General features: G+C 41.1%; 1 protein-coding gene across 5 annotated transcripts in view; it reads left to right on the top strand.

Moving 5' to 3' along the window:
- Positions 1-26567, top strand: part of pax1b (paired box 1b) — a 180406-nt gene that overhangs the window by 63890 nt on the left and 89949 nt on the right. The window contains exons 6-7 of one of the 5 annotated variants that reach the window (XR_011356024.1): positions 4357-4491; positions 8138-8476. The exons of 1 other annotated variant lie outside the window; for it this stretch is intronic. Coding sequence is in view for 1 of the 4 variants with exons in the window: in XM_069932391.1 (XP_069788492.1) it covers positions 4357-4376 (20 nt within the window). In the remaining 3 variants the exon portion in view is untranslated. Of the gene's footprint in view, positions 1-4356; positions 6108-8137; positions 8477-26567 lie in introns of those variants that run through there. 3 more of the 5 variants (XR_011356025.1, XR_011356022.1, XM_069932391.1) reach the window with 3 other exon arrangements.

Here is a 26567-nt window from a genome sequence, read left to right on the forward strand (position 1 = left end):
TCATGAAGGACACCTAGGTATTGTTGGTAGCAAGCAAAACCTCAGGAGTAAAGTATGGTGGCCAGGTTGTGATAAAGACGCAGAGAAATTTGTCAAAACCTGCCATGGGTGTCAACTCACAAGTAGGAGTAATCCTCCAGAGCCGATCCGGAGTACGCAACTCCCGACAGGATCGTGGATCGATGTAGCTGTTGATTTTCTCGGACCTTTACCAACTGGTGAGACAGTCATGGTAGTGGTAGATTACTACAGCAGATACTATGAGTACACTGTGTTGAGGTCAACGACCACTGAAAAAACAATACAAGCATTGGCAGAGATCTTCGCCAGATATGGATTGCCTGTTACGCTATACTCTGACAATGGTCCACAGTTCATTTCAGAGACATTTGCTGAATACATGAGGACTACAGGTATCCACCATCATAAAGTAACTTCTAAATGGCCGCAAGCCAATGGGGAAGTTGAGAGACAAAATCAGTCCATCAAAAAACGATTACGGATTGCTCATGCAGAAGGACAGAACTGGAGAGAAGCATTGCTATCCTATGTAGCTGTCTATCGGGAAACGTCTCATGCAACCACAGGAAAAAGTCCAGCAGAAGTACTTTTTGGGAGGAAAATCCGCACAAAAAATGCCCGAAATAAAGGAAATCAGGGACGCCCAGGAGATGAGGGAACATGATGCTGAAAAGAAGGGACCAGCAAAGCTGTATGCAGACTCGAGGCGTGGGGCCAGGTACTCAGACATCATGCCTGGAGATAATGTTCTGGTGAGGCAAGAGAGTGGTGGTAAGCTAGACACACCTTATTACCATCAACCCTACACGGTTGTATCCAGAAGCGGCAGTACGGTGACAGTCAAGTCTCCAGCTGGAGTCCTGTACAAAAGAAACGTGTCTGGTGTAAAAAAGTACCAATCCAGAGCGACACTGAGTGAAGTGGTTGGAAGTCCAATACGAGATGCTCAACCTGAGGGACCAGATGATGTTCCAGAGGTAGTTACCAGCATTCCCGATGAAGTGGCCAGAGTACCAAAAACACCAGAGGCCGCAGTGAGCAGTGTTTCCGGTGCTGAGGGTGAACAACCAAGTTGCGACAGTAGCATTGCAGGAAGGCCGAGACGGGACAGAAAACCACCTAAGCGATATGAAGATTTTGTGCCATATTTCGAATCGTGGCCACATTATCACGAAAGTGAAAGTTTGTGATAGTTGGAATGAGTTTCAATGAAGCGCAGTAATGTTACTTACCAAGGAAGAGAAATGATAATGGGAACATTTGGACAGTGATTTGATCAATACATCATAAAGTACATGTATGAGCGCTGTATGAATTGCATTTTTGTTTAGTCGACTACTTGGTATTAAATTAAAAAAAACAAAAGTATTGGAATTTAAACATGTGAGGTGTATAAATTTAAATGTTTACATTTTGCATATGAGGTGAGCATTGTATTAGTATAATTACAGAAACACAGTTGAGCTCTTATATTACATTTGGTTATAACATGCTTATGTTACATTTTGTGAAGAGGGAATTTGAAGTTGTTTTTGTTTTGAATTTGAAGTTGTTTTGTTGGTTCATAAGGCAGAAAAATGCTATTGATAGTGTTAAAGTGTTTACATTTAAACATAAAGATATAAAGTTTATTTCTGGTGAAAGGAGGGATGTCATGATAATGAATATGCATGATATGTATTAACCTGACCGGAAGTCAGATGGTATGCACTGGAGGTGGAAGGTGCAGGATGATGAAATAAGGGAAGCAGGAAAATAAAGACACTGAGATGTTCAACTGGTAAAGCATGTGGTGATGGTGTTATTAATTTCACATTTCGGGCCACAAATGTGACACTATTGACATCATTTTCTGGGAGCATTGCTTAAATAGGGCTCAAAGAATTATTGAGGACCGTTTCCATCTCCCACACAGTATATTTGACCCATGACCATCAAGAAAGAGGTACAGGAGCATCAAATTCAGCAGTGCCCAGCTAGGAAATAGGATTTTCCTGCAGGCTATGAGATTAATATACTGTATCTTGTAATTGAGTAAATATTTATTTTACATTTTATATCTTTTATATAGATATGATTATTATATACTGGATATCATGTCTGTATATATGTGCACAGTGGTCCAGAAAAACATTATTTCATCTAATAGTATATGTATAGCTAGATGATAAACTTGAACTTGAGGACAAAGCTTTCAACAAAGCTAATTCCAAGAACCTGTCTGTTGATGTTAGAAATCATTGTGTCGTGGATATTCTTCCTAGATACACCAAAAAAAAGGAATCCTTGGTTTGATATACAGTAAAAGCCTTGGTATCTTAGGATTGGTAGATGCTGGATAAGTGTGTTTCCAGTTGCTTGAGATTTATTACTACAAGCCTAACTAATACACATGCACTAAGAAAAAGCAGTTAAAAAAAGACAAAAATACTATACTGTACTTACACTGAACAAACTTCACTTGCATGAATAAAGTATTTTACTTTATTTTCAGTCACATTCTTTGAAAACATTTAACTAGCACTGCATCTGCAAGTTCCTCCCCCTCCACAGAACTGCCCGAAAGATGAAAAAGAACATTATAGATAACTAACTCTCCCCCCCACCCTCCCAGCAAGTTTACAGATAAAGCCTCTGAAGGGGGCAATGCTTACTATGCAGCAATAAGGAGACACTTTAAGGGAGTCACCCCAACATTGAGTGTCATCAACCAGCTCTTCCTCCTCTGCGATGCCATTGGTGTTTCACACAACTTTATTTAAACAGCTGCTATGAACAAAGCACAACTACGCCACTCTGCTGGCAGAATATTGCTCCTATCTTCACCCAAGGTTTGCCGGTTACTTCCAAGGACATTTGCTTTCACAATGTTAAACTTACATATTTTTACCTATTATTTTAAAAGTAAAAAAAAAGCTTTCCTTGAATTTTTTTGAAGGTTGGCGATTGCTTGAATTCTGGTTTCACTGTAATTAAAAAAGACAAATGATATGTAAGGTGCTCACTGTTTTTCCTTGTGGATGCTACTGGAAAGGACAAAGTTCATGACATATGTCCCTAAGAAGTCGGTGACATGTTGCTTTCTTGAACAAATGCTGACATTCTGCTTATATATTTCCACAATAGTGGAGAGGAGAAGGTTCCAGGATTTAGACCCAGCAATGACAAAAGAAGTGGTGATGTGATGTGTGTGATTTGAAGGGGAAGATACATGCAGTGATGTTCCCATAAGTCTACTGTCATATAGAATTTATGGGTTGAGGAGATCTTGTCAGAATAGCCTGAGTGATTAATTGTTTGCAAGACCAAGGAGCTGGTTGTCGACTGCTGGAGGAAGACTGGAGCTCATTCCTTGGTCCGCATCAGCGGTGCTGAGGTGGAGATAGCTGACAAGTTTAAGTTTCTTGGTGTAAACATCTCCCACGACTTGTCCTGGCCCCTCAATATTGCAGCAATGGTCACAAAAAAGGATCAGTGCCTCTACTTCCTCAGAAGCCTGAGGAAATTTGAAATGTCACCGGCATCCGTTAACAAGGTGTACAGGTGCACCATTAACAGCAGGTGAGAGGGTTGAAGCTGAGAAGTGATAGGGAGAGAGGGCAGAGGGTAGCCCTCTGATAGGAGAAGGAAGAGGAGTGGGGAACTGGAGGAGAGGAGACAGATGGGTTGGTAAATGGAGAGATCTGGGGAGAGAGTTAATGGAAAATGAAGGTGGGTTAATGTCATCTGGTTGCAGATAACTGAGACAGAATATAAAATGTTTAAATTGTTCTCTGTTGTATTATTCTATATTAAAGTTTAATGGTTTGTTAATGCTCTCACTGCAATACAACAGGCACTTATTTTAGAGTTACTCCATGATTACACAACTTATTATGTACAGTTTTGGTGTTTGTGGGCTTTGTGACTATTGTCAAGTAGTAACAAGTGATGTGCAGATTGATGTATTGAACTATTGTTCTACTATGTTTCTTTAAAGTCTTTATGGCAGAAACAAAATAATTCAATTAGTATAACACCTGCATGCTTAAAAAATAGATTTCACACAGAGCTGGTACGTTGAATGGATAATGCACACAGACAAGGAGAATCCCACCTTCCTGAAAATAAGAGTGAAACTAGTAATATCTCCCTTTAAGGAATAATTGCCGAAGAATAAACCATGGGATAGTGAGCAGAAGGGGTTGTTCCTGTGTTTTATGACTCTTTGATTCCCCATGAAACTGAAATATGAGTAGGATACTTGACCCATCAACCCTACTCTGCCATTCTTGACTTTGCCTCAGTGTCATTTTCCTGCACTAATTTCATATCCCTTTTTCCCTTAAAATGCAGGAATCCATTGGTCAGTTTGAAATGAACTCAGTGCAAAGATCTCATCAGCCGTCAACATATGGGAAGCTGGTTGGTTGAAAGGCTTGCAGAGAAATGAATGAAAGGTCTGAACTAGCTGGAGCTTGTATCTTCTCTGTGAGTGGCCTCATCTCCCCTTGCCTTCCCTAAAACTTCTTCACATGGTGCTGCAACTGACAGAGACATTAATTTGCAACACTGGTGACTTGGGCTCAATACTGACTCCTGGTATCTTCGGAGTGGAATTTGCATGTTTTCCTTGCTTTGATTATATCCTGGTGCACTGGTATCCTCCCACATCATGAAAATGAGCTGGCTGGTAGGTTAATGTGAAATGAGGCAAAAGTTCTGAATGTTTATCCTCTTAATGCTTCTCATGATTTTATAAACTTCTATCACGTGTCCCCTCAGCCTCCAATGCTCCACAGAAAGTTTTCCCAACCTCTCATTCTCTCACGCACCCTCTAATCCAGTCAACATCCTGGGAAATCTCTTCTGCACCCTTTCCAAATTCTCCACACCTTTGGTGTTACAGGGTGTTGACTTGGAGCATCAAGTGCACTTCTGGTTGATGAGCCCTTTGGATGAATGACACTCAGCAAAAGGGCACAGTAAAGATTTGCGAGGATGTTACAGGGACTGGAGGGGTTGAGTTATGATATGAGACTGGATAAACTTTGACTATTTTTCTTTTGTGCTTAGGAGGCTGAAAAGCGATCTTACGGATATAATCTCTGGGGACATAGAAAAGATGAATATTCTTTTCTCCAGGGTACAGAAGTCTAAAACGAGAGGGTTTATGTTTAAGGCAAGAGTATAACAATTTAAAAAGGGCCTGATGTAACTTTTTCACACAAAGCGAGGTGGGCATGTGGTAGTGAGAGAGTCACGGACAATTACAATGTTTAAGGCATTTGGACAGATACACTGAAAAGAAAGATTCAGGTGAATTTGGGCAAATGCAGGTGAATGGGACCAGCTTCAGGTCGGCCACTTGGATGAGTTGGTCTCTAATAGATTTGAGCATGTTAACGAAAGATCATCAAGCTTGAAAGAGCACATGTGGAAGACCACAGATGCTGGAATATGGAGCAAAAACAATCTGCTGGACGAACTCAGCAAGTCGAGCAGTGGGAGGAAACGAATGGTCAATATTTTGCATCAAAACCTTTCATCGAGACTCTTTATGCATGAAAACATCATATACACTAGAAGTATCCTGTCAAATTTTCCAGTGGGTCGGGTTTCCACATGTAATGGTTGCTACTGTTTTAAAACATGCAAAGTAGCTCATCTGTTTTTTTAAAATATTTGGAACAGGTACAATGGGTCCCATTTTAGGCCCCTTTATCAATACACAGACAAGAACATGAGGCTCTGTAATGGTGCAAGGTAAAAATGAACGAAATACTCACATGCATGATCTCTTGGAACATTTTTTGGTTACCTCTGCAATTTTATCAATGGAGGATGAATCCATTGACTGCCAGGCTATTTTGGGGTCATTTACATTTATTACATTGTATTCCTTAAAAGGACAAAAGTTACAATTAATCCTGCAAAAAAAGTTTAACTGCTGATATGGCTCTTCCGGTATATCTTAGGTTATTCTTCATTCTCAAATGCAATATAATAATGGTTGAAGTGGAAATCTCATTCACTCAGTTTACACCATGTTTATGTCTGTCTTCATGCGTATCTTGATATTCTGGGTTAAATGTGCCCGTTTTATCATTACAAAAATAAAAATGTTTTTGGACATGATTTAGAGTTGCATTTGCACTTAAACCCATTATTTAAAACAATTGGAAGAGAAACAGTTGACATTTTGGATTGAAGACCCTTCGTCAGAGTTAGTAGTAAATTTTTAAAAATCTTGTTAAGCTGAAGGGAGGATGCGATGTCTCTGAAAGTATAAAAGTTGAATGCCCATGAGAATCAGCTGTGAGAAATGTCCACTCAGGAAGTCGATGAGAGCAGTTGGAGAGTGAGAACACACAAGATTTGCAAAATGCATATTTAGGAAGATGTATTTTATCTCATCAGAGACATCTCCCCTCACTATCCTCCCTACTCTCCCTGCAGCTTAACAAGCTCCTTTTTCCTGCTGAGTGAACGATGAAAAACTGGAGGGACTTAGTGGGTCAACCATGGGTAGAAATGATTAGTCAATGCTTCGGGTCGAGACCTTTCATCCACAGTCTCGATAAAGGGTCCCGAACTGAACCATTCTCCCCATGGCCCATTGAGTCTCTGCAGCAGCTCATTTTTTGCTTAAAAATCCAGAAACCACTGTTGCTGAGTTTCTCCTGGGCTCTTTCTTAGCTTGGACAAAGGGTCATTGGCCAGAAATATTCCTCTTACAGATACCGACTGACCTGTTGAACATTTACAGTGCTTTCTTTTTAAAATATTTTTATTGAGTTCAATATAATAATCTCATATACATGTTGCATTAACATAACAGAAGGGAACATAAAAATGCATACATAATATATAACTGGTAGAAATGCTCTAAGTAACAGTTTCCCACTTTTATTATTAATTAATATTAAATCTAAATAATATTAATTAATAATGAAAATCACATGAATGACTTTATAAGCAATCTACCCATAACTTGGTAAAATATCAATTATTGTCTAGGACCATCATATATAAACTCAATTAATCAACTTATATTCTAAAACAAAGAAAAGAAACCTAAAAAACACCTAAATTAACACTAATCTTACCCTCCCTCTAATCAAGGTTACTTATATAAAAAAAAGAGTAAAAAGAATGACAAAACTGGATTGGATTGCTACCTCCAGTTGCTAGATAGAGCATCACCAGAACAACTCAACAGCTTAAAACTGGTAACCATGATAATATTCTATGAATGGAGCCCATATCTTTTCAAACTGGAACTTTTTATCTTTGATATTATATCTATTTTTTTCTGAACTTAAATATGCCATTACATCATGTAGCCACTACCCATGAGTTGGTGGGTTCATCTCTCCACTTCATTAACACATGTCGTCTGGCTATCTGCGTACTAAAAGCTGAAAGCTTCTCTTGAGATACAGGCAAAGATATAGTCAGATCGTGAATAAAATCAAACAAGGCAATTAAAGGACGTGGACCTATTTTAGTTTTAAAAATCATTGATAAAGATTGAAAAATGTTTCCCCAAAATCTTCCTAATTTGGGACATTCACAAATCATGTCCATTAGTATGGCCTCTAAAATTTTACACGCTTCACACAATGGACCAACATCTGCAAAAAAACAAGATCATTTAAGTTTAGACACATGTATTCTATGTACCATTTTAAATTGTAATAAACCCTGTCTAGCACAAAATGGTGAATCGTTGATCAAGTTAAGAGTGGAATGCCAATCCTCATCTGAAAAAGTTATATTAAGATCCCGTTCCCTTTCATTTTTAATCTTAACCATTGAGGTTAGTCTTAAATCCAATAAATTATTATAAATACTTGATATTAACCCACTGCGTTCAAATTGCAAATCAAAAAAATATATCAAGAATATTTGAGGCTGCAAATTGAGCAAAATCTTATAGCTTACATTGGACAAAATGTCCATTTTAGCATTTTCTGTTTCTATTTTAGATTGACAATTTGTTTGATTTTCATTTAATGCAATGCCTGGGATCTTGAAGGAATATGTTAGATCACTACCACCCACCCCCACCCCCCCACCCCCCACCCCCTGTCACCCTTCCCTGCAACTATTAAAGACTTCTGTGTTTCCACAGATGTCCTGAGGGTGTGGAGAGGACTTGGCATGCTTGTGTTCATACGGAGCCTGATGTTGTGGCAATTCCATGCTACTTCCAGTAGAAAACCTACACACACATCCTGATATGATTTTCACCTGGTTTTGGAACTACAGACTATGCTAGACATTTCAATGGAATGTTTGTATGTTCCTGTCAGGATTAAAAGCAAAGTTAACAGACATAAGGAACCTTGGTTTTTGAGGGTTATTGGGGACCTGGTTAAGAAGAAGAGAAAAAGGTGCACAGTAGGTATAGGCAATAATGAACAAATGATGTACTTGATGAGTATAAAATTGCAGGAAAATCAGGAGGTTTAAAAGAAGATACAAGGTTGCATTAACAGACAAGATAAAGGAAAATCTTAAGGGCTTCCGCTGGAATATTAAGAACAGAAGGTTACTAAGGAGTTCTTTGGCTTGGCTTCGCAGACGAAGATTTATGGAGGGGTAAATGTCCATGTCAGCTGCAGGCTCGTTTGTGGCTGACAAGTCCGATGCGGGACAGGCAGACACGGTTGCAGGGGAAAATTGGTTGGTTGGGGTTGGGTGTTGGGTTTTTCCTCCTTTGTCTTTTGTCAGTGAGGTGGGCTCTGCGGTCTTCTTCAAAGGAGGTTGCTGCCCGCCGAACTGTGAGGCGCCAAGATGCATGGTTTGAGGCAATATCAGCCCACTGGTGGTGGTCAATGTGGCAGGCACCAAGAGATTTCTTTAGGCAGTCCCCGTACCTCTTCTTTGGTGCACCTCTGTCACGGTGGCCAGTGGAGAGCTCGCCATATAACACGATCTTGGGAAGGCAATGGTCCTCCATTCTGGAGACGTGACCTACCCAGCGCAGATGGATCTTCAGCAGCATTGATTCGATGCTGTCGGCCTCTGCCATCTTGAGTACTTCGATGTTGGTGATGAAGTCGCTCCGATGAATGTTGAGGATGGAGCTGAGACAACACTGGTGGAAGCATACTAGGAGCCGTAGGTGATGCCGGTAGAGGACCCATGATTCGGAGCTGAACAGGAGTGTGGGTATGACAACGGCTCTGTATACGCTAATCTTTGTGAGGTTTTTCAGTTGGTTGCTTTTCCAGACTCTTTTGTGTAGTCTTCCAAAGGCGCTATTTGCTTTGGCGAGTCTGTTGTCTATCTCGTTGTCGATCCTTGCATCCGATGAAATGGTGCAGCCGAGATAGGTAAACTGGTTGACCGTTTTGAGTTTTGTGTGCCCGATGGAGATGTGGGGGGGCTGGTAGTCATGGTGGGGAGCTGGCTGATGGAGGACCTCAGTTTTCTTCAGGCTGACTTCCAGACCAAACATTTTGGCAGTTTCCACAAAACAGGACGTCAAGCGCTGAAGAGCTGGCTCTGAATGGGGAACTAAAGCGGCATAGTCTGCAAAGAGTAGTTCACGGACAAGTTGCTCTTGTGTCTTGGTGTGAGCTTGCAGGCGCCTCAGATTGAAGAGACTGCCATCTGTGCGGTACCGGATGTAAACATCGTCTTCATTGTTGAGGTCTTTCATGGCTTGGTTCAGCATCATGCTGAAGAAGTTTGAAAAGAGGGTTGGTGCGAGAACGCAGCCTTGCTTCACACCATTGTTAATGGAGAAGGGTTCAGAGAGCTCATTGCTGTATCTGACCCGACCTTGATGGTTTTCGTGCAGTTGGATAACCATGTTGAGGAACTTTGGGGGGCATCTGAGGCACTCTAGTATTTGCCAAAGCCCTTTCCTGCTCACAGTGTCGAAGGCTTTGGTGAGGTCAACAAAGGTGATGTAGAGTACTTTGTTTTGTTCTCTGCACTTTTCATGGAGCTGTCTGAGGGCAAAGACCATGTCAGTAGTTCCTCTGTTTGCGCTAAAGTCACACTGTGATTCTGGGAGAACAAAAATCTGCATACTTGATTGCTAGAGAAACTCAGCAGGTCAAACAATGTGCTTTATGTAGCAAAGATAAAGATACATAACCAATGTTTCTGGCTTGAGCTCTTCATCAAGGTATTAGCTAAATGTGGGCAGGCCCCTGAACAAATAAGGGATAAAATTGGTCATCTTGAAGATTAGAGTGGTTAGCTATGAATAGGCCAGAAGAGATAGTGGAGGTTTTAAATGTTTGTTTTAAATCTGTGTTTTCTCAAGAAACTGGCACAGAGTCAGAGGTGTGAGGAAATTGAACTCATAGAGATTAAAGAGGCAGTGCTTGCTGTCTTAAAGCATATAAAGGTGGATAAATGCCTAGGGCCTAACAAGGTATTCCCTCAGACCTTGAGGGAGACTTGTGCAGAAATTGCAGGGGCCCTGGTAGATATATTTAATATGTCCTTAGCTACAGGCGATGTGGTGGAGGATTGGATGGCCGCTCATTGTTCCGTTGTTTAAAAGAGCTACAAAAGTAACCCTGGAAATTATAGGCCTGTGAGCCTGACATCTTTTGTAGGTAAGTTATTAGAAGGTGTTCCAAGAGATTGAATATATAAGAATTTGGACAGTCAAAGATTGATTAGGGATAGTCAACATGACTTTATAGCATGGTAGGTCATGTTTAACAAATCTTTTGAGGTTTTCAAGGAGGTTATCTGGAAAGTTGATGAAGGAAAGGCTGTGGATTTTGTCTACATGGATTTTAGTAAGCCTTTGACAAGGACCCACATAGGAGGTTAGTTAGAAAGGTTCAGTCGAAAAGTATTCATGGTGAGGTAGTAAATGGATTTAACATTGGCTTTATGTGAGAAGTCAGAGAGTGGTAGTGGATGATTGTGTCTCTGACTGGAGACCTGTGACTAGTGGTGTGCCTCAGAGATTGGTGCTGGGATCATTGTTGTTTGTCATTTATATCAATGATCTAAATAACAATGTGGTAAATTAGATCAGAAAGTTTGCAGATGACACAAAGAGTTAAGGCATTGTGGTCAGCAAAGAAGGCTTTCAAAGCTTGCAGAGGGATATGGACCAGCTTGGGAACTGGGCTGCAAAATGGCAAATGAAATTTAATGCAGCCAAGTGTGAGATGTTGCATTTTAGAATGACAAACCAAGGTAGAACATACACAGTAAATGGTAGGGCACTAAGGAGTGTAGTAGAACAGAGGGATGTGGGACTACAGATGCATAATTTCCTGAAAGTGACATCACAGGTAGATAGGATTGTAAATAGAGCTTTTGGCACATTGGCATTCATAAATTAAAGTATTGAGTATAGGGGTTGGAATGGTGTGGTAATGTTGTGTAAGACATTGGTGAGGCTAGATTTGGAGTGTTGTGTGCAGTTTTGATCACCCTAATACTGAAAAGATACCTTTTCTGCATTAGGGTGTCCAAAACCATGCACATAATGAGTCAATTAGGTACAATTAAAACAGTGATTTCCAATCTTTTCCTTTCCACTCACATACCACCTTAAGCAATCCCTTACTAATCTCAGAACATTTGTGGCATATGGAATATTTAAGGTGGAATATGAATTTTAAAAAGAGGTTGCCCATCCCTGGTATAGATAAAATAAATGCAAGTAGGGTTTTTCCACTGAGGTTAGGCAAGATAAAAACCAGAGGACATGGGTGAAAGGGGTAATGTTTAGGGGGAATATATGGGGAAATTTCTTCACACAGAGAGTGGTGGGAGTATAGAATGAGCTGCCAGCTGAAGTGGTAAATTCACACTCAATTTTAACATTAAAGAAAAATTTGGATGGGATCATGGATGGGTTGCTTATGGAGAGAAATGTACTGGATGCAGGAAAGTGGGACTAGCCAGAATAACAGTTTGACATACTCTAGAAGGGGCAAAGGTCCTGTCTTCTCTGTTGTAATGTTCTATGGTTCTATAGAGGGAGATGTTGGCCTGAAATTAATTCAAAACACTGAAATAGAATTTGTTTTTAATTTAAAAAAAATATTTACAAGACAGTAGAAGCAGATTCTGGCCATTGAAACCCATGCCATTAGCAACACTCAATCAACCTACAACCCCACATGTTTTGGAGGGAGACTGTACAAACTCCTACAAAAAGTGCAAAATTTGAACTAGACACTGGCACTGTAATAGCGTCATACTAAACACTACACTAATTGTGTCACTTTTGGCCATGGAAGCTGAAAAATAAAATGTCTTTGTTCTTTGCCATGCACTTGGAGTAACTTGAAATCAGTGTTTGAAATGGTCAGACTCAGGACCAGAACAAAGGAATATGCTTAGGCTGCCCTAGGGGTGATTTCATTGGGATCAAGAGAAGGCCCTGGCCAGCAAAGACTCCTATTCTTGGGTTTTACCTTTTCTATTCTTTGATTCTTTTGGGGAAAGCCATAGAAACCTTAGTGGGTGTATGAACTGTATAACTTGCTTGCTTGTTGTTGTTAACAATATCAGTAAAGGTAAAGGTACTTGTTGGGTTAATGCAGATTCTGCACTGAACCAATCAGTATTGTTGAGGGGAGAAAAGCAACAGAAGTGATTCTGATCTTCAGCAAATGTTGAAATATATTGATTTCTTGATGTTCTTTTTACTGGATTTAAATGAGTTTAAGAGTGGTCTATTTTCTGAAACAGAATTTCAAATTCAAATAAAAGTCATTTTGAGGTATTCCTGAATATCTGAAGAGAAGGATAACTCTGTAGACTAATTAGTCTGACATTACCTGGAGGAAAACACTAGATCTATCAAAAAGGAAGCTTTAGTTGAGCACCTCCAAGATTATAAGAGGACTGAGACATGAAAACCTGGACATGAAATGGAAGTCATGTCTGACAAACATGATAGAGATTTCTGCAAGTATAGAATAATTAATGGGAAACCAAAAACATGTTACATCTACAACTCCTGATGTCTGGGGAAAAGAGCCAACATATTAAAAGACTCATCGTACTCCCATTCCTATTAGGAAGAAGATTCATGAGTGTGAAATCACTCACGATCAGATTCAAGGACAGTTTATTTCCCATCATTATCAGATTCCTGAATGAACTGAAAATGGGAATAATTATGCTGTCTTTCCCTGTGATTCTACACTCCTGAACTGTGTTTTATTTGTGTTATGTATGATCTACTGACAAAACAATGTCTATCACTGCATCTTGGTATACGCGCCAATAAAACTTGAATCAGGTTCTCAGTTCCATCCTGAATGCTCCTTATCCATTTTAGATGGCGATGGGGTAGAGATTCCCAGGAGTTAGTGCAGGTTTTGCCTGTCATCAAGAATTCTTTCAGCATTTCAAAGCAACCTGAGAAAAATTGGCATGTCATCCAATACTCTGCTGCAGCCATTCTCAACCAATGTTTTGGCTATGGCCGCCTTAGGACTTTGCTCCAAGATGATGGGCTTCCTTCCCTGTTAAGCAGAGTCGTTTAGTTGGTTTCTTCCATACTTCTCTCCTACTGACAACATTAAAATATTATGATTTCTGTTAATGTCCCCCCCCTTAAATGTCCTGTGTCCCCCCTCTGCTGGGGTGGGGGGGGGGTGGTGGTGTCATATGGCCCCATCAAGAATAGATGCTCTACTGGACATCTATGGGTGTGCTGAAGGGTTTGGAAACTTGAGTGCCCTGGAAGTTGCAGAATGTGGCAACCCAAGCCAAGGCCATCATGGGCACTGACCTCACATCCTTTGAAGACTTCGATGCGAGAGCCTGCCTTAAGAAGCCTGAAGCATCAAAAGGATCCCCTTAACACTGGTCACAACCTCTCCTTGCTGATACCTTCAGGCAAAAGGTACAAAAAGCATAAAGTCCAACACCTCTAGGCTCAAGAATATATTTTTCTAAAAACGGCCTATAGACTCTGGTACCTCTCCTAAACTATCCTTTATTCTAACCACACATTGCTTTAGGACCACCAAAAGATTGTCTGCAATATTGGAATATCACTTTTCTCTGCACTAACTGAGACTGTGAATTTATGTTATTTATCATGTTATATTTATTTTCTCTTTTTCTGAAGCAATTTAATTTATATAATTATAGTCGGTACATCTTTCGTACCCATGTGGCTGAAGCAAGTAATCACTTAAGTACATCAGTATGTGGTACTTTTGTGCATTAAAATGAACTGCCATATTCATGTTCTTGTCTCTTCTGCTCTGTCCATCTGCTCATCTCTTCCCACGACAGGACTCAGAATAGAATGTCTGTTTTTAGAAACTGGGCATGACAAGTAACATTTGAAAGCTCCCCTAATGGCCCCTTTGTTAGTTTGGTAAACTATTATCTGCAGTCAGCACTGGTGTGGAGGGATGAGAGCGGGCACCAATATTCAACTGGTTTATGGCATCAACCTGCTCTTAATCTGTTTGTTTATTTATTACAGATGTGTTGTAGCCTCCATTTAAATTTGATATACTTTCAGACTTTGAAGCTTACAAAGTTTCACCTAATTATGACATACAGCGGTAATATTATTTCACTGGAGCACAGAAGGGAATATTTTCCTCTATCACTGACACATGTGACATTGTGCAGTTGTTACACACCACCCGCGGCCATTGTGTGACCCTAGTTTGAATGTGTTCCTTCTTCATTCTTCGAGGACACATGAAAGGCTGCAGATGCTGGAATCTGAAGCAAAAATCAATCTGCTGGAAGAACTCAGCAGGTTGAGCAACATCAGCAGAAGAAAGAGAACGGTCAATATTTCAGGTCAGTTTTGAGGAAGGGTTTTGACCTGGATCTTCGACCATTCTTTTTCTCCCACAGATGATGCTCGACTCTCTAAGTTCCTCTAGCAGAATGCATTTTTGATTCTTTATTCTTCAACTAATTATTGACTCCAACAATGGCAGCTGCCTTCAGAAAGGTTTCATGCACAATCTTTCATGACCTTGTGTCTTTCCAGAGCACATCATGGCTACCAAAACCCAGTTAAAGCACAGCTACAGTTGTTTAGAGTGAAAGTTTGCACAAAGCATGACCTCTCAGTCAACTACAGTTGCTACACTGACAATCTGCTTGGTTAAGGTGTAACTGTTGGCCATAGATAACTTCCTGCTGTTATTCAGCATGAGTCAGGTGATCTTTCATATTCACTGGGGAGGACCGATAGAGCCTCAGTTTCATAACTCACCTGAAAGATATTGATGCAACAACCTACTGACAGAAATAGATGAACTGACTGTTGGCTCCTTTTAGATGCATTAAAGGCTGAAGTGATGCTTGTGAAACATGAAAGTCTGCAGATGTTATAATTGCATTAAAACAACAAAAAATTCTGGAGGAACTCAGTAGATCTCACAGCATAAATGTATATGACATTTTGGGCCTAACCCCTTCTTCAAGGTATAATTGGTTCTATATCTCTCATTCAATGTCAACAAGGCCAAGGATCTGGATATAGACTTCTGGAGAAGGGGAAAAGCTTACTTCCTGGTCCATATAAGTGCTGAGGACTGTTTTAAGTTCAGAGGAGCAAACACCTCCAGTGTCTTGTCTTAGTCCATCCATCTTGATGAAATGGCCATAAAAGTGCACCAGTACTTCTACATCCTTAGTAGCTTGAGAAAATTTGGCATGTCACCTGCATCCCTTAACAAATTTTACACAATAGGATGAATCATTGCATAGGAACTGCTTCTGCCAAGACCACAAGAAGCTTCAGAGAATTGTAACTCAGACTAACACACATCAACATCTATACTTATATAAATATATGCTCCCCTCCCCTCCATTGATTCCATATATAACTCCTACTGCCTTGGAAAAATAGCCAACATATTAGACTCATCCCACCCCAGTGACACTTTATTCAATTCCCACTCATTAAGAAGTTGATTCATGAGACTGAGATCATGCAACCCCCAGATTCAAGGACAGTTTCTTTTCCACTGTTATCAGGCTCCTGAATGAACCTCACAATAGTTCACTTTTATTTGCCATTTGATAATACTAGTATAACCTGATGAAACAGAGTTCTCTGGTCCATGGAACATAACAGTACAAAACACCCATAAAGAAATAACAAACATACAGATGAATGAAGCCCTGGGCTTCCTGACCCTCCTGTGGTTCCGGGGCCTCGGAGTGTGGGTGATCTGGCTCTGGTTGAGGGGTGGTTGGAGCCACTTCCTGTGACAGCTCACCTGAGTCCCCTGGCATTTCTCTGGAAATGCTGAGTAGGTCAGAGTTCTGGCCCCCTTGAGGTAGTGGACTCTCAGTTCCAGCGGGTGCCAGATCCCTGAACGAGACAATGTCCTCTCTGCCATCTGGGTATGCCACATAGGCATAAGTGAGGTTAGCATCTAGTAGGTGCACCTTCTCGACCAGGGGATTGGATTTGCTCCTCCTCACGTGCTTTCAGAGCAGCACTGGACCTGGTGCTGTAAGCCAGGCCAGGAGGCCTGTCCCTGACATTGACTTTCTCTTGAAAGAAAACATCTGCTCATGAGGAGCCACATTGGTTGCAGTGCAAAATAGCGACCTAATGGACTGGAATGCCATGGTTAGGACTTCCTGCCAGCGTAAGTCTGGAAGTACTTTGGACCCGAGGCCAATTTTACGGCTTTCCAAACTGTAGGATTTTCTTTCTCAAACTGTACATTCCCGGGGGGAGTGGGGGGAGGAGTTATAGCTAGTCATCCTGCTGGATGAAATGCTTCTCACCAGCAGAAGCTGGTGTAGCTCTTCACTCATAAATGATGAGCCCTGGTCACTATGGACATAGCTGGGATACCCGAACAGGGAGAAAATAGAGTCTGGGCCTTAGTGACGGATGGCGTAGGGAGTCTGGGCAGGGAATGGCAAATGGGAAATGAGAGTACTCATCAATGATAGTGAGAAAGGAGGAGAGGGGTCCCTTGAAATTGACATTGAGCCATTCAAAGGGCCTGGATGCTTTTATCTGGTGCACCTTTCTGGGATGGTAGAAATGTGGCTTGCACTCTGTGCAGACCTGGCATGACCTGGTCATTTCCCTGACATCCTCAATTGCGCAGAGTAAATTGTGTGCCTTGACAAAATGAGCCATGCTAGTGATGCCTCGATGGCAGAGCTCATTGTGCAGTGACTGCAATTGGCCGGTGTGTGCAGAGGCACAGCTTCCTCTGGACAGGGCATCTGGATGCTCATTGAGGGAACTAGATCGGTAGACTATGTCGTAGTTGTAGGTGGAGAGTTCGATTCTCCATCTAGCAATTTTGTCATTTTTAATTTTGCCTCATTTTGTGTTGTTGAACATGAAAGGCATTGATTGCTGGTCTGTGAGGAGGGTGAATTTCCTACCCACCAGGTAGTGCCTTCAGTGCCTGATGGCCTCTATAATGGCTTGTGCCTCTTTCGAAGCTCATGGCCTTGTAGGGTCCTCGAAAAAATGCATGGACCTACCTGCCTGATTAAAGGTTGCAGCCAGGGCTACATCTGAAGCATCGCAATCCACCTGGAAAGGTACATTTTCATCCACCGCATGCATGGTGGCCTTTTCAATGTGGCTTCTGATGTAATTGAAAGCTGTTTGAACTTTGGCTGTCATTGGAAAAGAAATGGTTTTTAGGAGGGGACAGACCTTGTCAGCATACTGAGGGACCCACTGGGCATAATATGAGAAGAAGCCCAAGCACATCCTCAAACCCTTCATGATCCTTGGGAATGGGAGTTCCAAAAGGGGGCGCATCCTATTGGGGTCAGGGCTAATGATGCCATTCTCCACCCGGTAACCCAAGATGGCTAGACACCTAGCTCTGAACACACACTTACTGGTGTTGTAAGTGAAGTTCCCGGCTTTAGCTACGTGGAGAAATTTCTGGAGGTTGGTCCTCCGGAGTGTGGCCACAAATGTTAACATTGTCGAGGTATGGGAAGGTGGCCTTAAACTTAAATTCGTCTACCATTCAGTCCACCTGTCTCTGGAAGATTGACACCCTATTCGTGATACCAAATGGGACCCTCTAGAACTGATAGAGTCTCCCATTAGCCTCAAAAGCTGTGTAGGGACGGTTCTCGGAACATATTGGCAATTGGTGGTAAGCAGCATTAAGGATGATGGTTGAATAGACCTTCTACTGCACAATTTCATTCACTATGTCTGAAATGCGAGGAAGGAGGTATGCATCCAGGAGTGTGAAGTGATTAATAGTTTAGTTACAGTCAATTACTAGCCTGGACTTTTCTTCCCCTTTTACAACAACTACCTGAACTCACCATGGATTGGTACTGTGCTCGATAATGTTCTCATCAAGCAGTCGCTGTGTCTCAGCCTTGATGAATGCCCGATCCTCTGCGCTGTAGCACCTGCTTTTTGTAGCAATTGGCCTGCAATCGGCGCTCAGATTGGGGAACAGAGGAGATGGATCTATATTCAGCATGGAGAGGCAGCAAATGACATCAGAATGTTGAGATCTTCCATTATGAACCGTAATGGGAGGGAGAGGATCAGAATACTCCAGGGTCACATTTTTAAAGCAACCAAAGAAGTCAAGACCCAGCAAAACTGGAGCACATAAATTCTTAAGTACATACAGTTTGAACTTACAGAATTCCCCCTCCTGCAAAGATAAATGAACCATAAAATGTTCTTGAATATTTACAGACTGCGTATGGGATGCTAAATAAATAATTAGCAGAATACACTTTGAGATTGAGATTTTGGACTGTATCTGCATCTATGAATCTCTGAGTTGAATTAAGCATTTCAGTTTATGCCCGTTAACCCATACAGTTTTCGTGGAATTGTTCAGTTGGTGTGGTATCTCCTAGTCCAACCCCTTTGCCGCCAAGACTCCAGAGATGCTGCCGTTCCCCTCGCTGGAGTTGCTCCTCCCATTCAGATCCTCGTGTAGGTAAGATGGCAGGACCACGAGGTGCAGCAAGATGGCCAGCCTCCTGCTTCTTCTTCCAACATTGTAGATGGCACGGAATTTGAACACTGACAAGGTGGCCACACTCCCTCCTCATCAGATGAAGATGGTGCCGGTTTCAAAACGCAGCAGGATGGCCACCGGGTTTTCCTGCATTGCTGCTCTCGCCGCGTGACCCCGCAGGAAGCCTTTGGCGTAAAACACTGACACTGGGAGGCCTGGGGTTTGGGTTTCGGGCTCACCTCAGTCAGTCTGTCAGGGGTTGCACACGCATTTGACCTCTCAGTGCTCCCCCTCGCCCTGCAAACTTTCACCTTGTGCCCCTTCTTAACACAACCAGAACAAATGGACACCGAGTTCTTGAGTATTGACCTCTTGAGCTCATCTGTTGAGTAGACCTCTTATATGGCCGACAGGTAGATTTGGAAGCACTCCAGCCAGCACGTGAATGCTTCTGGGGCCTCCTGTTCTTTATTGAATAAAATTGTAGTGTGACAGAGAGCACACAAGACCAGAGAGAGTACAACACACTTTTATTCATTAAGAATGGCACACATGGTCTGAACTGGGGTTTTGGCGGGTGTCCAAGGTTTATAAAGGGATATGCGGGGGCAGTGTCAGGGGAAGAGCCAGTCCTTAGAGCATCGCACCAGTAATGAATTGTCAGTTCACTACAGGGATACCTAATTGAAAGGACAATGTACAGAATGAAGGAAAATAGGATTGAAATAATTAGCTCCAATTAAAGATGGAGAATTTTTTGATTCTTAATGCTAGATGCCCCTGATCATAAATTAACTGCTCTGTGATATGCGATACTTGGGCTCCAACAGATTAAATAACAAGGGGAGGTGAAACTTAGCAGGTACTAAGTTTTCAATGTACCAAAGGGATCTGACATTTTGTGGAGTTTAGGACCAAGGGGATGAAGTCTAAAAGCTGCAAAGGCTTCAAGATTGAAATTACACATAGAGAGCATGTAGAGGTTTTGATTACTTTTCCCAAATGTTAGGAAAATTGCTGATAAGAGAGGGTTAGGAATGATGTTATGAACTCTGAAGAAAAATAGGCAGATGTAATAAATATAATGAGCTAGTAGAAGGACAGCGAGAAGTTTTGAAGTTAAATGAGTAATATTACTTTTATCATTATGAATGAAGCATTATATCCTGGAATTTAATCTGGACAAATGTAAGTTGTTGCACTTTGGAATGTCAGATACAATAGGAAAGAGCAAGTAAACGAGCAAAGGGGTCTGTAGGTAAAGGTCTGTAGCTCTTTGAAAGTCACTACAAAAGTTGGTAAGATAGACAAAGAAGGTAGATGGCATGTTTGCCTTCATAAATTGGGGCATGAAATTTGAGAGTAAGGAAATCATGTGGAGCCAAATAAACTTTGGTTAAGTTGTACTTGGAGTATGGTGTTCAATTCTGGTCACAACATTACAGGAAAGATGTGGAGACTTTGGAAAGGGTACAGAAAAGATTTACCAGGATGTTTCCTGGGTTAGAGGGGATGAGTTATGGGGAGAGATTAGGCAAACTTAGGTTATTTTCTCTGAAGTGTCAGAGGCTGAGGAGAAACCTGAATGCATTTGACAAAATTATGAGAGGCATTGTTAGGCTAGACAGTCAGAATCTTTTCCCAGGGTAGAAATGTCACATCCTTAAGAACATGTTTTTAAGGGGGTGTAGTGAGGGAGGGGGGTGGGTGGAGTCTGAAGAGTGTGGTAGGTGCTTGAAAGGGGCTGCCAGGTGTCGTGAAGGAATTGGATACAACAGCAGTGTTTAGGAGGTATTTGGATGCACAAGTGAAAAGGTTGCTGCAGAGGAATATGGATCATATGCAAACAGCAGATATTTAGTTTAATTTAGGCATAATTTTCAGCACAGACATTATTGACTGAACAACCTGTTCCTGAACTAATCTAAGCAGAATGCAATGGTTTAAAATCCACCTGCCTGTTTTGTATTTAACCTTTGCAATAGCCCTGTTATTCTCTTGGATTCTATCCACTTCCACTTCTGATTGTTCCAATGGCTTTGGTTTCTAAAAACTTAAATTTTAGACCATGTTAAAACTTTTCTTTAATTTCCCTATTCAATGGAAATGTGTATTTAAATGTATTCTGGTACTCTTGGTGCATATCTTGTATTCCTTTGTAAACTGTCTCTCATTTCCCAAAATTAAGAATGTTTTGCCCTCACTTCCTTGAATTCACTTGTCTCTATCACTATACTAACCTTGATAAACAACCTAGAATTTTTTGAAAGAGGAAAAAGTTATCCAGGAATATTGCATTTATAAATGGGGAGCCTTTTGGCAAGTTTATTGGTCAATATTTTCATGATTTTCTAATATTCTTGTCTGTCAAACAGGAATTTTTAATATTTATCTTCCTGACTCGAAATGACCTTGAACAACTTGTGGCTCATACATTGAGTAAGGGCTCAGAACTGAAACATCGGTGATATACCTATTTGTTTACATAGAACTTAGGTGATTTTTCAATTCTGAAGTGTCTCCCTACCTTTCCAGAGTGGCCGTTCACACAGAACAACCAAAACTCCAAATATCTGTATCACACCACGAGTTTGGACAGAATACCTGAAGGGTGATATTTTCATAGACTTGACCTCCTATTCATTAGCCTGCAGTTCAGTTTAGACCACAGGCGATCCGTGAACATTACGGATCAAGGAGGTAAAATGCTGAAATCGGAATTAGTTCTTATTCCTGTTTTGATCTTTTTACAAGGACTGTGTAAAAACTTATTTACCTCCTATGGACATTGTGAGACTTGCTTGAGTTCTTCCAAACATTTTTGTGCTTTTACTTTAAACAACCTGTTGATCAGCTTTCTTTCATCTCCCATTCTGATCCAATCAGCTGATCTCCAAGATATTTATCTCTCTTCCAACCCAAACCTTGTTCTGTGTTTATTCTCTTGTCAACTAATCTCTTTGACCAAAATCTTAAAGTTGACGTTTAAAGAATAAAACTCAAAAAATTGTCATCTGTTAACCACATGAAATATAAGTTCATGGTTGCAAAAAAAAGCCACCTGCTTGGAGTTTATTTACATTAGCAGGAAAATGTGGTCTGAACGGATCTCCATTTCTTGAACCTGCCTTTGCATTGGGGCACTAATTTAGAGAGACAGATTTAGATAGGATTGTTTTTGCATCCAGAATATAAAGTCCGAGGGGATGGTGAAGGCATGTACTCTCACAACATATCCAGGTAGCCATACAGTGTGGAAACAAGCCCTTTGGCCCAACCTGCCCATGCAATCATAATTCTTTACCCACTACAATCCAACCTGCCTGCATTTGGCCCATATCCCTTTAAACCTCTCCTATCCACAAATGTGTCCATTTTCCCCCCCTAAAACATAGCAATAGTACCTGCCTCAACTGCCTCCCTTGACAGCCAATTCCATGCACCCACCACAATCTGTGTAAAAAAAAAAGTTACCTCTCAGGATCCTGTTAAATCTTTTGCACCTTCACCTTAAAGCTATGTTCTCTGGATACTGATTCCCTTACTCTGGGCAAAGACTTTCCGTGTTCACCTGATCTATTTCCCTCATGAATTTATATACCTCTATGAGATTATCCCTCATTCTCCTGGGCTCCAAGGTATAAAGCACCATTCTGCTGAATCTCTCCCTATAGCTCAGACCCCAAGTCCTAGAAACTTCCTCGTAAATCTTATCTGCCCCCTCTCCAGTTTGACAACTTCTTTCCTACAGCAAGGTGACCAAAACTGAACACAATACTCCACATGGAGCATCAGCAATGTCTTATAATTTAGTTTATTTATATATATCTAATTCTAAAACAACTCATGTTGACCAAAATGCTGTACAGATTACAACTAGGAACCAATTGATCACTATCTAAATGACGACAAGCAGCCAAATACACTGGCATGGCCATCTTTCCATAAAGACATTTCTAATTAGGACTTTTTTTAAAACCTAGTCCACAGTAAATAAATAAAAAAATGAGATACTATTCCTCCTGACCGCAGTGATAAACGACTGCTTGAAAACAAATAAATAACTGTGCCACAACCATCAGTTTTCAAAGAATAAGCGGTAAATAAGCCTGGTCGCAATTCTATTTTAGATGTTACAAAAATTCCACAGGCTCAGTTCAGATGACTGCAGCATGACCTCCCAGCTTCTAACACACTACTCTGAATGAAGAAGGCCAATGGTCTGAAAGCCTTTTTGACCTACCTATCCACCTGTGACACCAGTTTCATGGGCAGTAAAATCACTATTATCCAGAATTCAAGCAACTAGCAAAAAATAAAATCACGGAAAATAAATAGGTGAAAAATATGGGTTTAAATCAGCACATCTTGCCTTTAGTTCACCGATCAGGGAATATGTAATCTCCGTCTGGCATCTACCAATCCCGGTGAATGCCGGATGCTAGGGGTTTTACTGCACTATGTACCCATATTCCAAGAAATACATTGCTCTACCACACTCCCCAGATCCAACCAATTCATTGTGTAGGTCCTATCAGCATTAGACCTCCTAAAATGCAATACCTCCCATTTCTCTAGATTAAATTTGATTAACCTTTTCCTCTCCCCAACAAATCATGATCCAGCTGAAATCTTTGGCAATCATCTTCGTTATCTAAAATGCAGAACACGTAAGCTATCATGGCATAGATGGCTATCGACCAATTGCTTAAAAATGTCATTAGTATGATTGGGTAACTAACATGGACATGATAGGCTAAGTAACCTGTTTCACAAGATCACAAGATATAGGAGCAGAAGTAGGCCCCTTGGCCATTTGAGTCTGCTCTTCCATTCTAATTATGACTTGATCCATCTACCCACTGAGTCCCACTCCCCAGCTTTCTCCCCGTAACCCTTGATGCTCTGACATATCAAATACCTGTCAATCTCTGCCTTAAATTCAGCCACCTGTGGCAACGTTCCACATACTCGTGACCCTCCATACTGTATGATTCAAAAGAGTAAGAAATGGGAATCAGAGATGAAGTGCTTGCTTGAAACTGGAAGGGAACTTGGGAGGCCAATGGGAAGTGGCTGGGCATGCGATTGGAGACATACGATTATCCACAGAGCAGTTGGCGTGGATTAAGAACCTATTGGTAAGGAGCAGAGAAGATTCTGTGCTTGGGACAGATTCTGAGGTCATGGGTGGAGAAGAGGGCAGAAGTGAAAAGCTAAGGTGATGGGAAGGGGTAGGTCTCTGAATAGAGAGGGAAGGTGGCGGGGAGCTGGAGGAAAGGAGATGGTGGAATAGGGAAGGAGAGAGAGAGACAGGGGAAGGGCTAATGCAAACTGGAAGTCAATGTTAGCGCCATCTGGTTTGAGAGTGCTCAGTTGGAATATTAGTTGTACTGGACAAGTCGATGTTCATGCCATTGGCCTGAGCTCCTCCCCCTGCTTCCTCTACCCTCCTCTTCTCTCATCCCCCCACATTTTATTCACGCCCTGTGTGGGTTTTGCTCATACCTGACAAAGGGCTCAGTCCCAAAAATTTGTTTATATCCCTGCTGAGTTTCTCCAGCACTTTCGTGTATTGCAGTGCAACTCCATCCATGACTATTGAAAGAGTTTTCTCAATTGCGCCCTGAGCAGACTATCTTTTCAATGTGTTTTAATGAAGGAACAGGTATAGGAATCCATAGCTGCCTGATGAGTGCTGAAGTGTTTGCAGGTTGATGCATCTGAAATGTCTTTCTTTCCATTGGAGTATGTTAACAGTTGCAGAATGTGTAACTCCCATGGGTTGTTTTTATCTCTGGTATCTATTGCAGGTCAGTACACTTGTTGTTTAATCACACTGACCTTGTCGTTTATCCGCAAGATAAACTTCCTCATTTCACAGTAAAGACCAAGACTGCTTTGCTCAGTTTACCCGTGCTGGCGGTTCTGCGGACTGTTGGCTTAGTATTTCCACAAAGCCAATGTTGTTTTAGCAGATTGAAAATCACTGCCACACAGCTGCAGTGTTTCAGTCCTCTCCAGTGTTTGGAATCTTGGCCAGTTTAATCCTTATCCTGTTGATTTATTCTTTGATTTGAAATGTTACTCGAACACGCTTTGAGCACCTGCCTGCTTTCATAGAGATTTATATTTAATTGGGAAAGACCTTTTGATAAATAAAATAATCATTCAGATCTGCTGGCCATGTGTGGATTTGCCTGGAATTGGTTTTAGGTTTAATGAAATCAATGCCCATTTGTTAATGTCATGTATCCTTGAATAATTTAGTCGTGCATCATAATTGGGCTCAGTTTAGCTACAGAGGCAAATGCCCTCATGGGAATGTCATATCCTTATAAAGGCAGCAAAATGTTTTAAATTGCAAGGAATTGCCTTTAAATGTAAATGTGGATTCAATTTTTAACAAAAGGCAGAGAGGGCACTCCTCCTATCGTGATTCAGGAATTAAAAGATGATGCTGATTGAGGATAGTTTCTATTTTGATTTCTAGTGGAGCAGAAATTAATGGAAATATATTTGTATTTTGGTTCACCAAATTACTGAATTAACAGTGGGGATTATTTTGGAAAACATCAACGCTGCAGAGAATTGCTGATGGAATTCAACAGGTCCATGGGTAGAAATGGTCAGTCACGGTTTCTGGTCTCGACCCTTTTTACTCTTTTCTAATAAATGGAGCCAAACTTACTCCTGCTCGTGAGAGATTGCATTTTTCCACATGTTAGATTTTCATAAGGTTTCTGTATGGGAAGTTGCGGATGATGGGGGTACCCACAACCTGGATGATTAGGCTTTGTCTGCCTCTCTGCAATTCGACTAAAAACTTGATCATAAGCAGGGAAGAATCTAAACACGCGTAGCTAGGAAAAGCTACATTCAGGAAAAATAACTCCAGCTGCCAGTAGAAATGATAGATATTTTACTCCATGAACCAAAAATTAATTTTTATTGTCAAAGACTGAAGGAAATTAAAATGTCTTGGCATTGAAAAAAATGTTATTTATCCTGCAATGGCTATCTCAGAGGACCTTTCCTTGACCCATCGTATTAATGGCATCATGAAGAAAGCATGTCAGTGCCTCTACTTCCTCAAGTGTTTGCGGAGGTAGAGCATGTCATCAGAAACCTTGGCAAACTTCTACAGATGTGCAGTGGAAAGTGTGCTGACCAGCTGCATCACAGCCTAGCATGGGGCCACCAATACCTCTGAGAGAAAAGGTGGTGGACGTGGCCTAGTACATCACAGACAAAACTCTCTCCATCATTGAGAAAATCTACATGGAATGCTGAGATGCAGCAATCATCGAGGATCCCCACCACTGTTGCCATCAGGAAGAAAGTACAGGTGCCACAGAACTTGTTCCCCCCTCAATCATCAGACTCCTGAACAACGGACTAAATCACAGATTCATTTAAGGATGTAGTTCTCCCATTATTTATTAATTAATATTTATATTTCTGTATACTGCCAGTCTGTATACATTTCTACATTTTATTTACATTTCTTTCTTTTTGAGTACAGTTTAGAGTTATTGGTAATTAGAAATTCTGCCTGACTGCAGGAAAAAGAATCTCAGGGTTGCCATGTACGTACTCCGACAATAAATTTGAACTTTGAATGGCAGCTTTCAATAT

This window comes from Narcine bancroftii, chromosome 4 (genome assembly GCF_036971445.1).
Source record: "Narcine bancroftii isolate sNarBan1 chromosome 4, sNarBan1.hap1, whole genome shotgun sequence".
Taxonomy (NCBI): Eukaryota; Metazoa; Chordata; class Chondrichthyes; order Torpediniformes; family Narcinidae; genus Narcine; species Narcine bancroftii.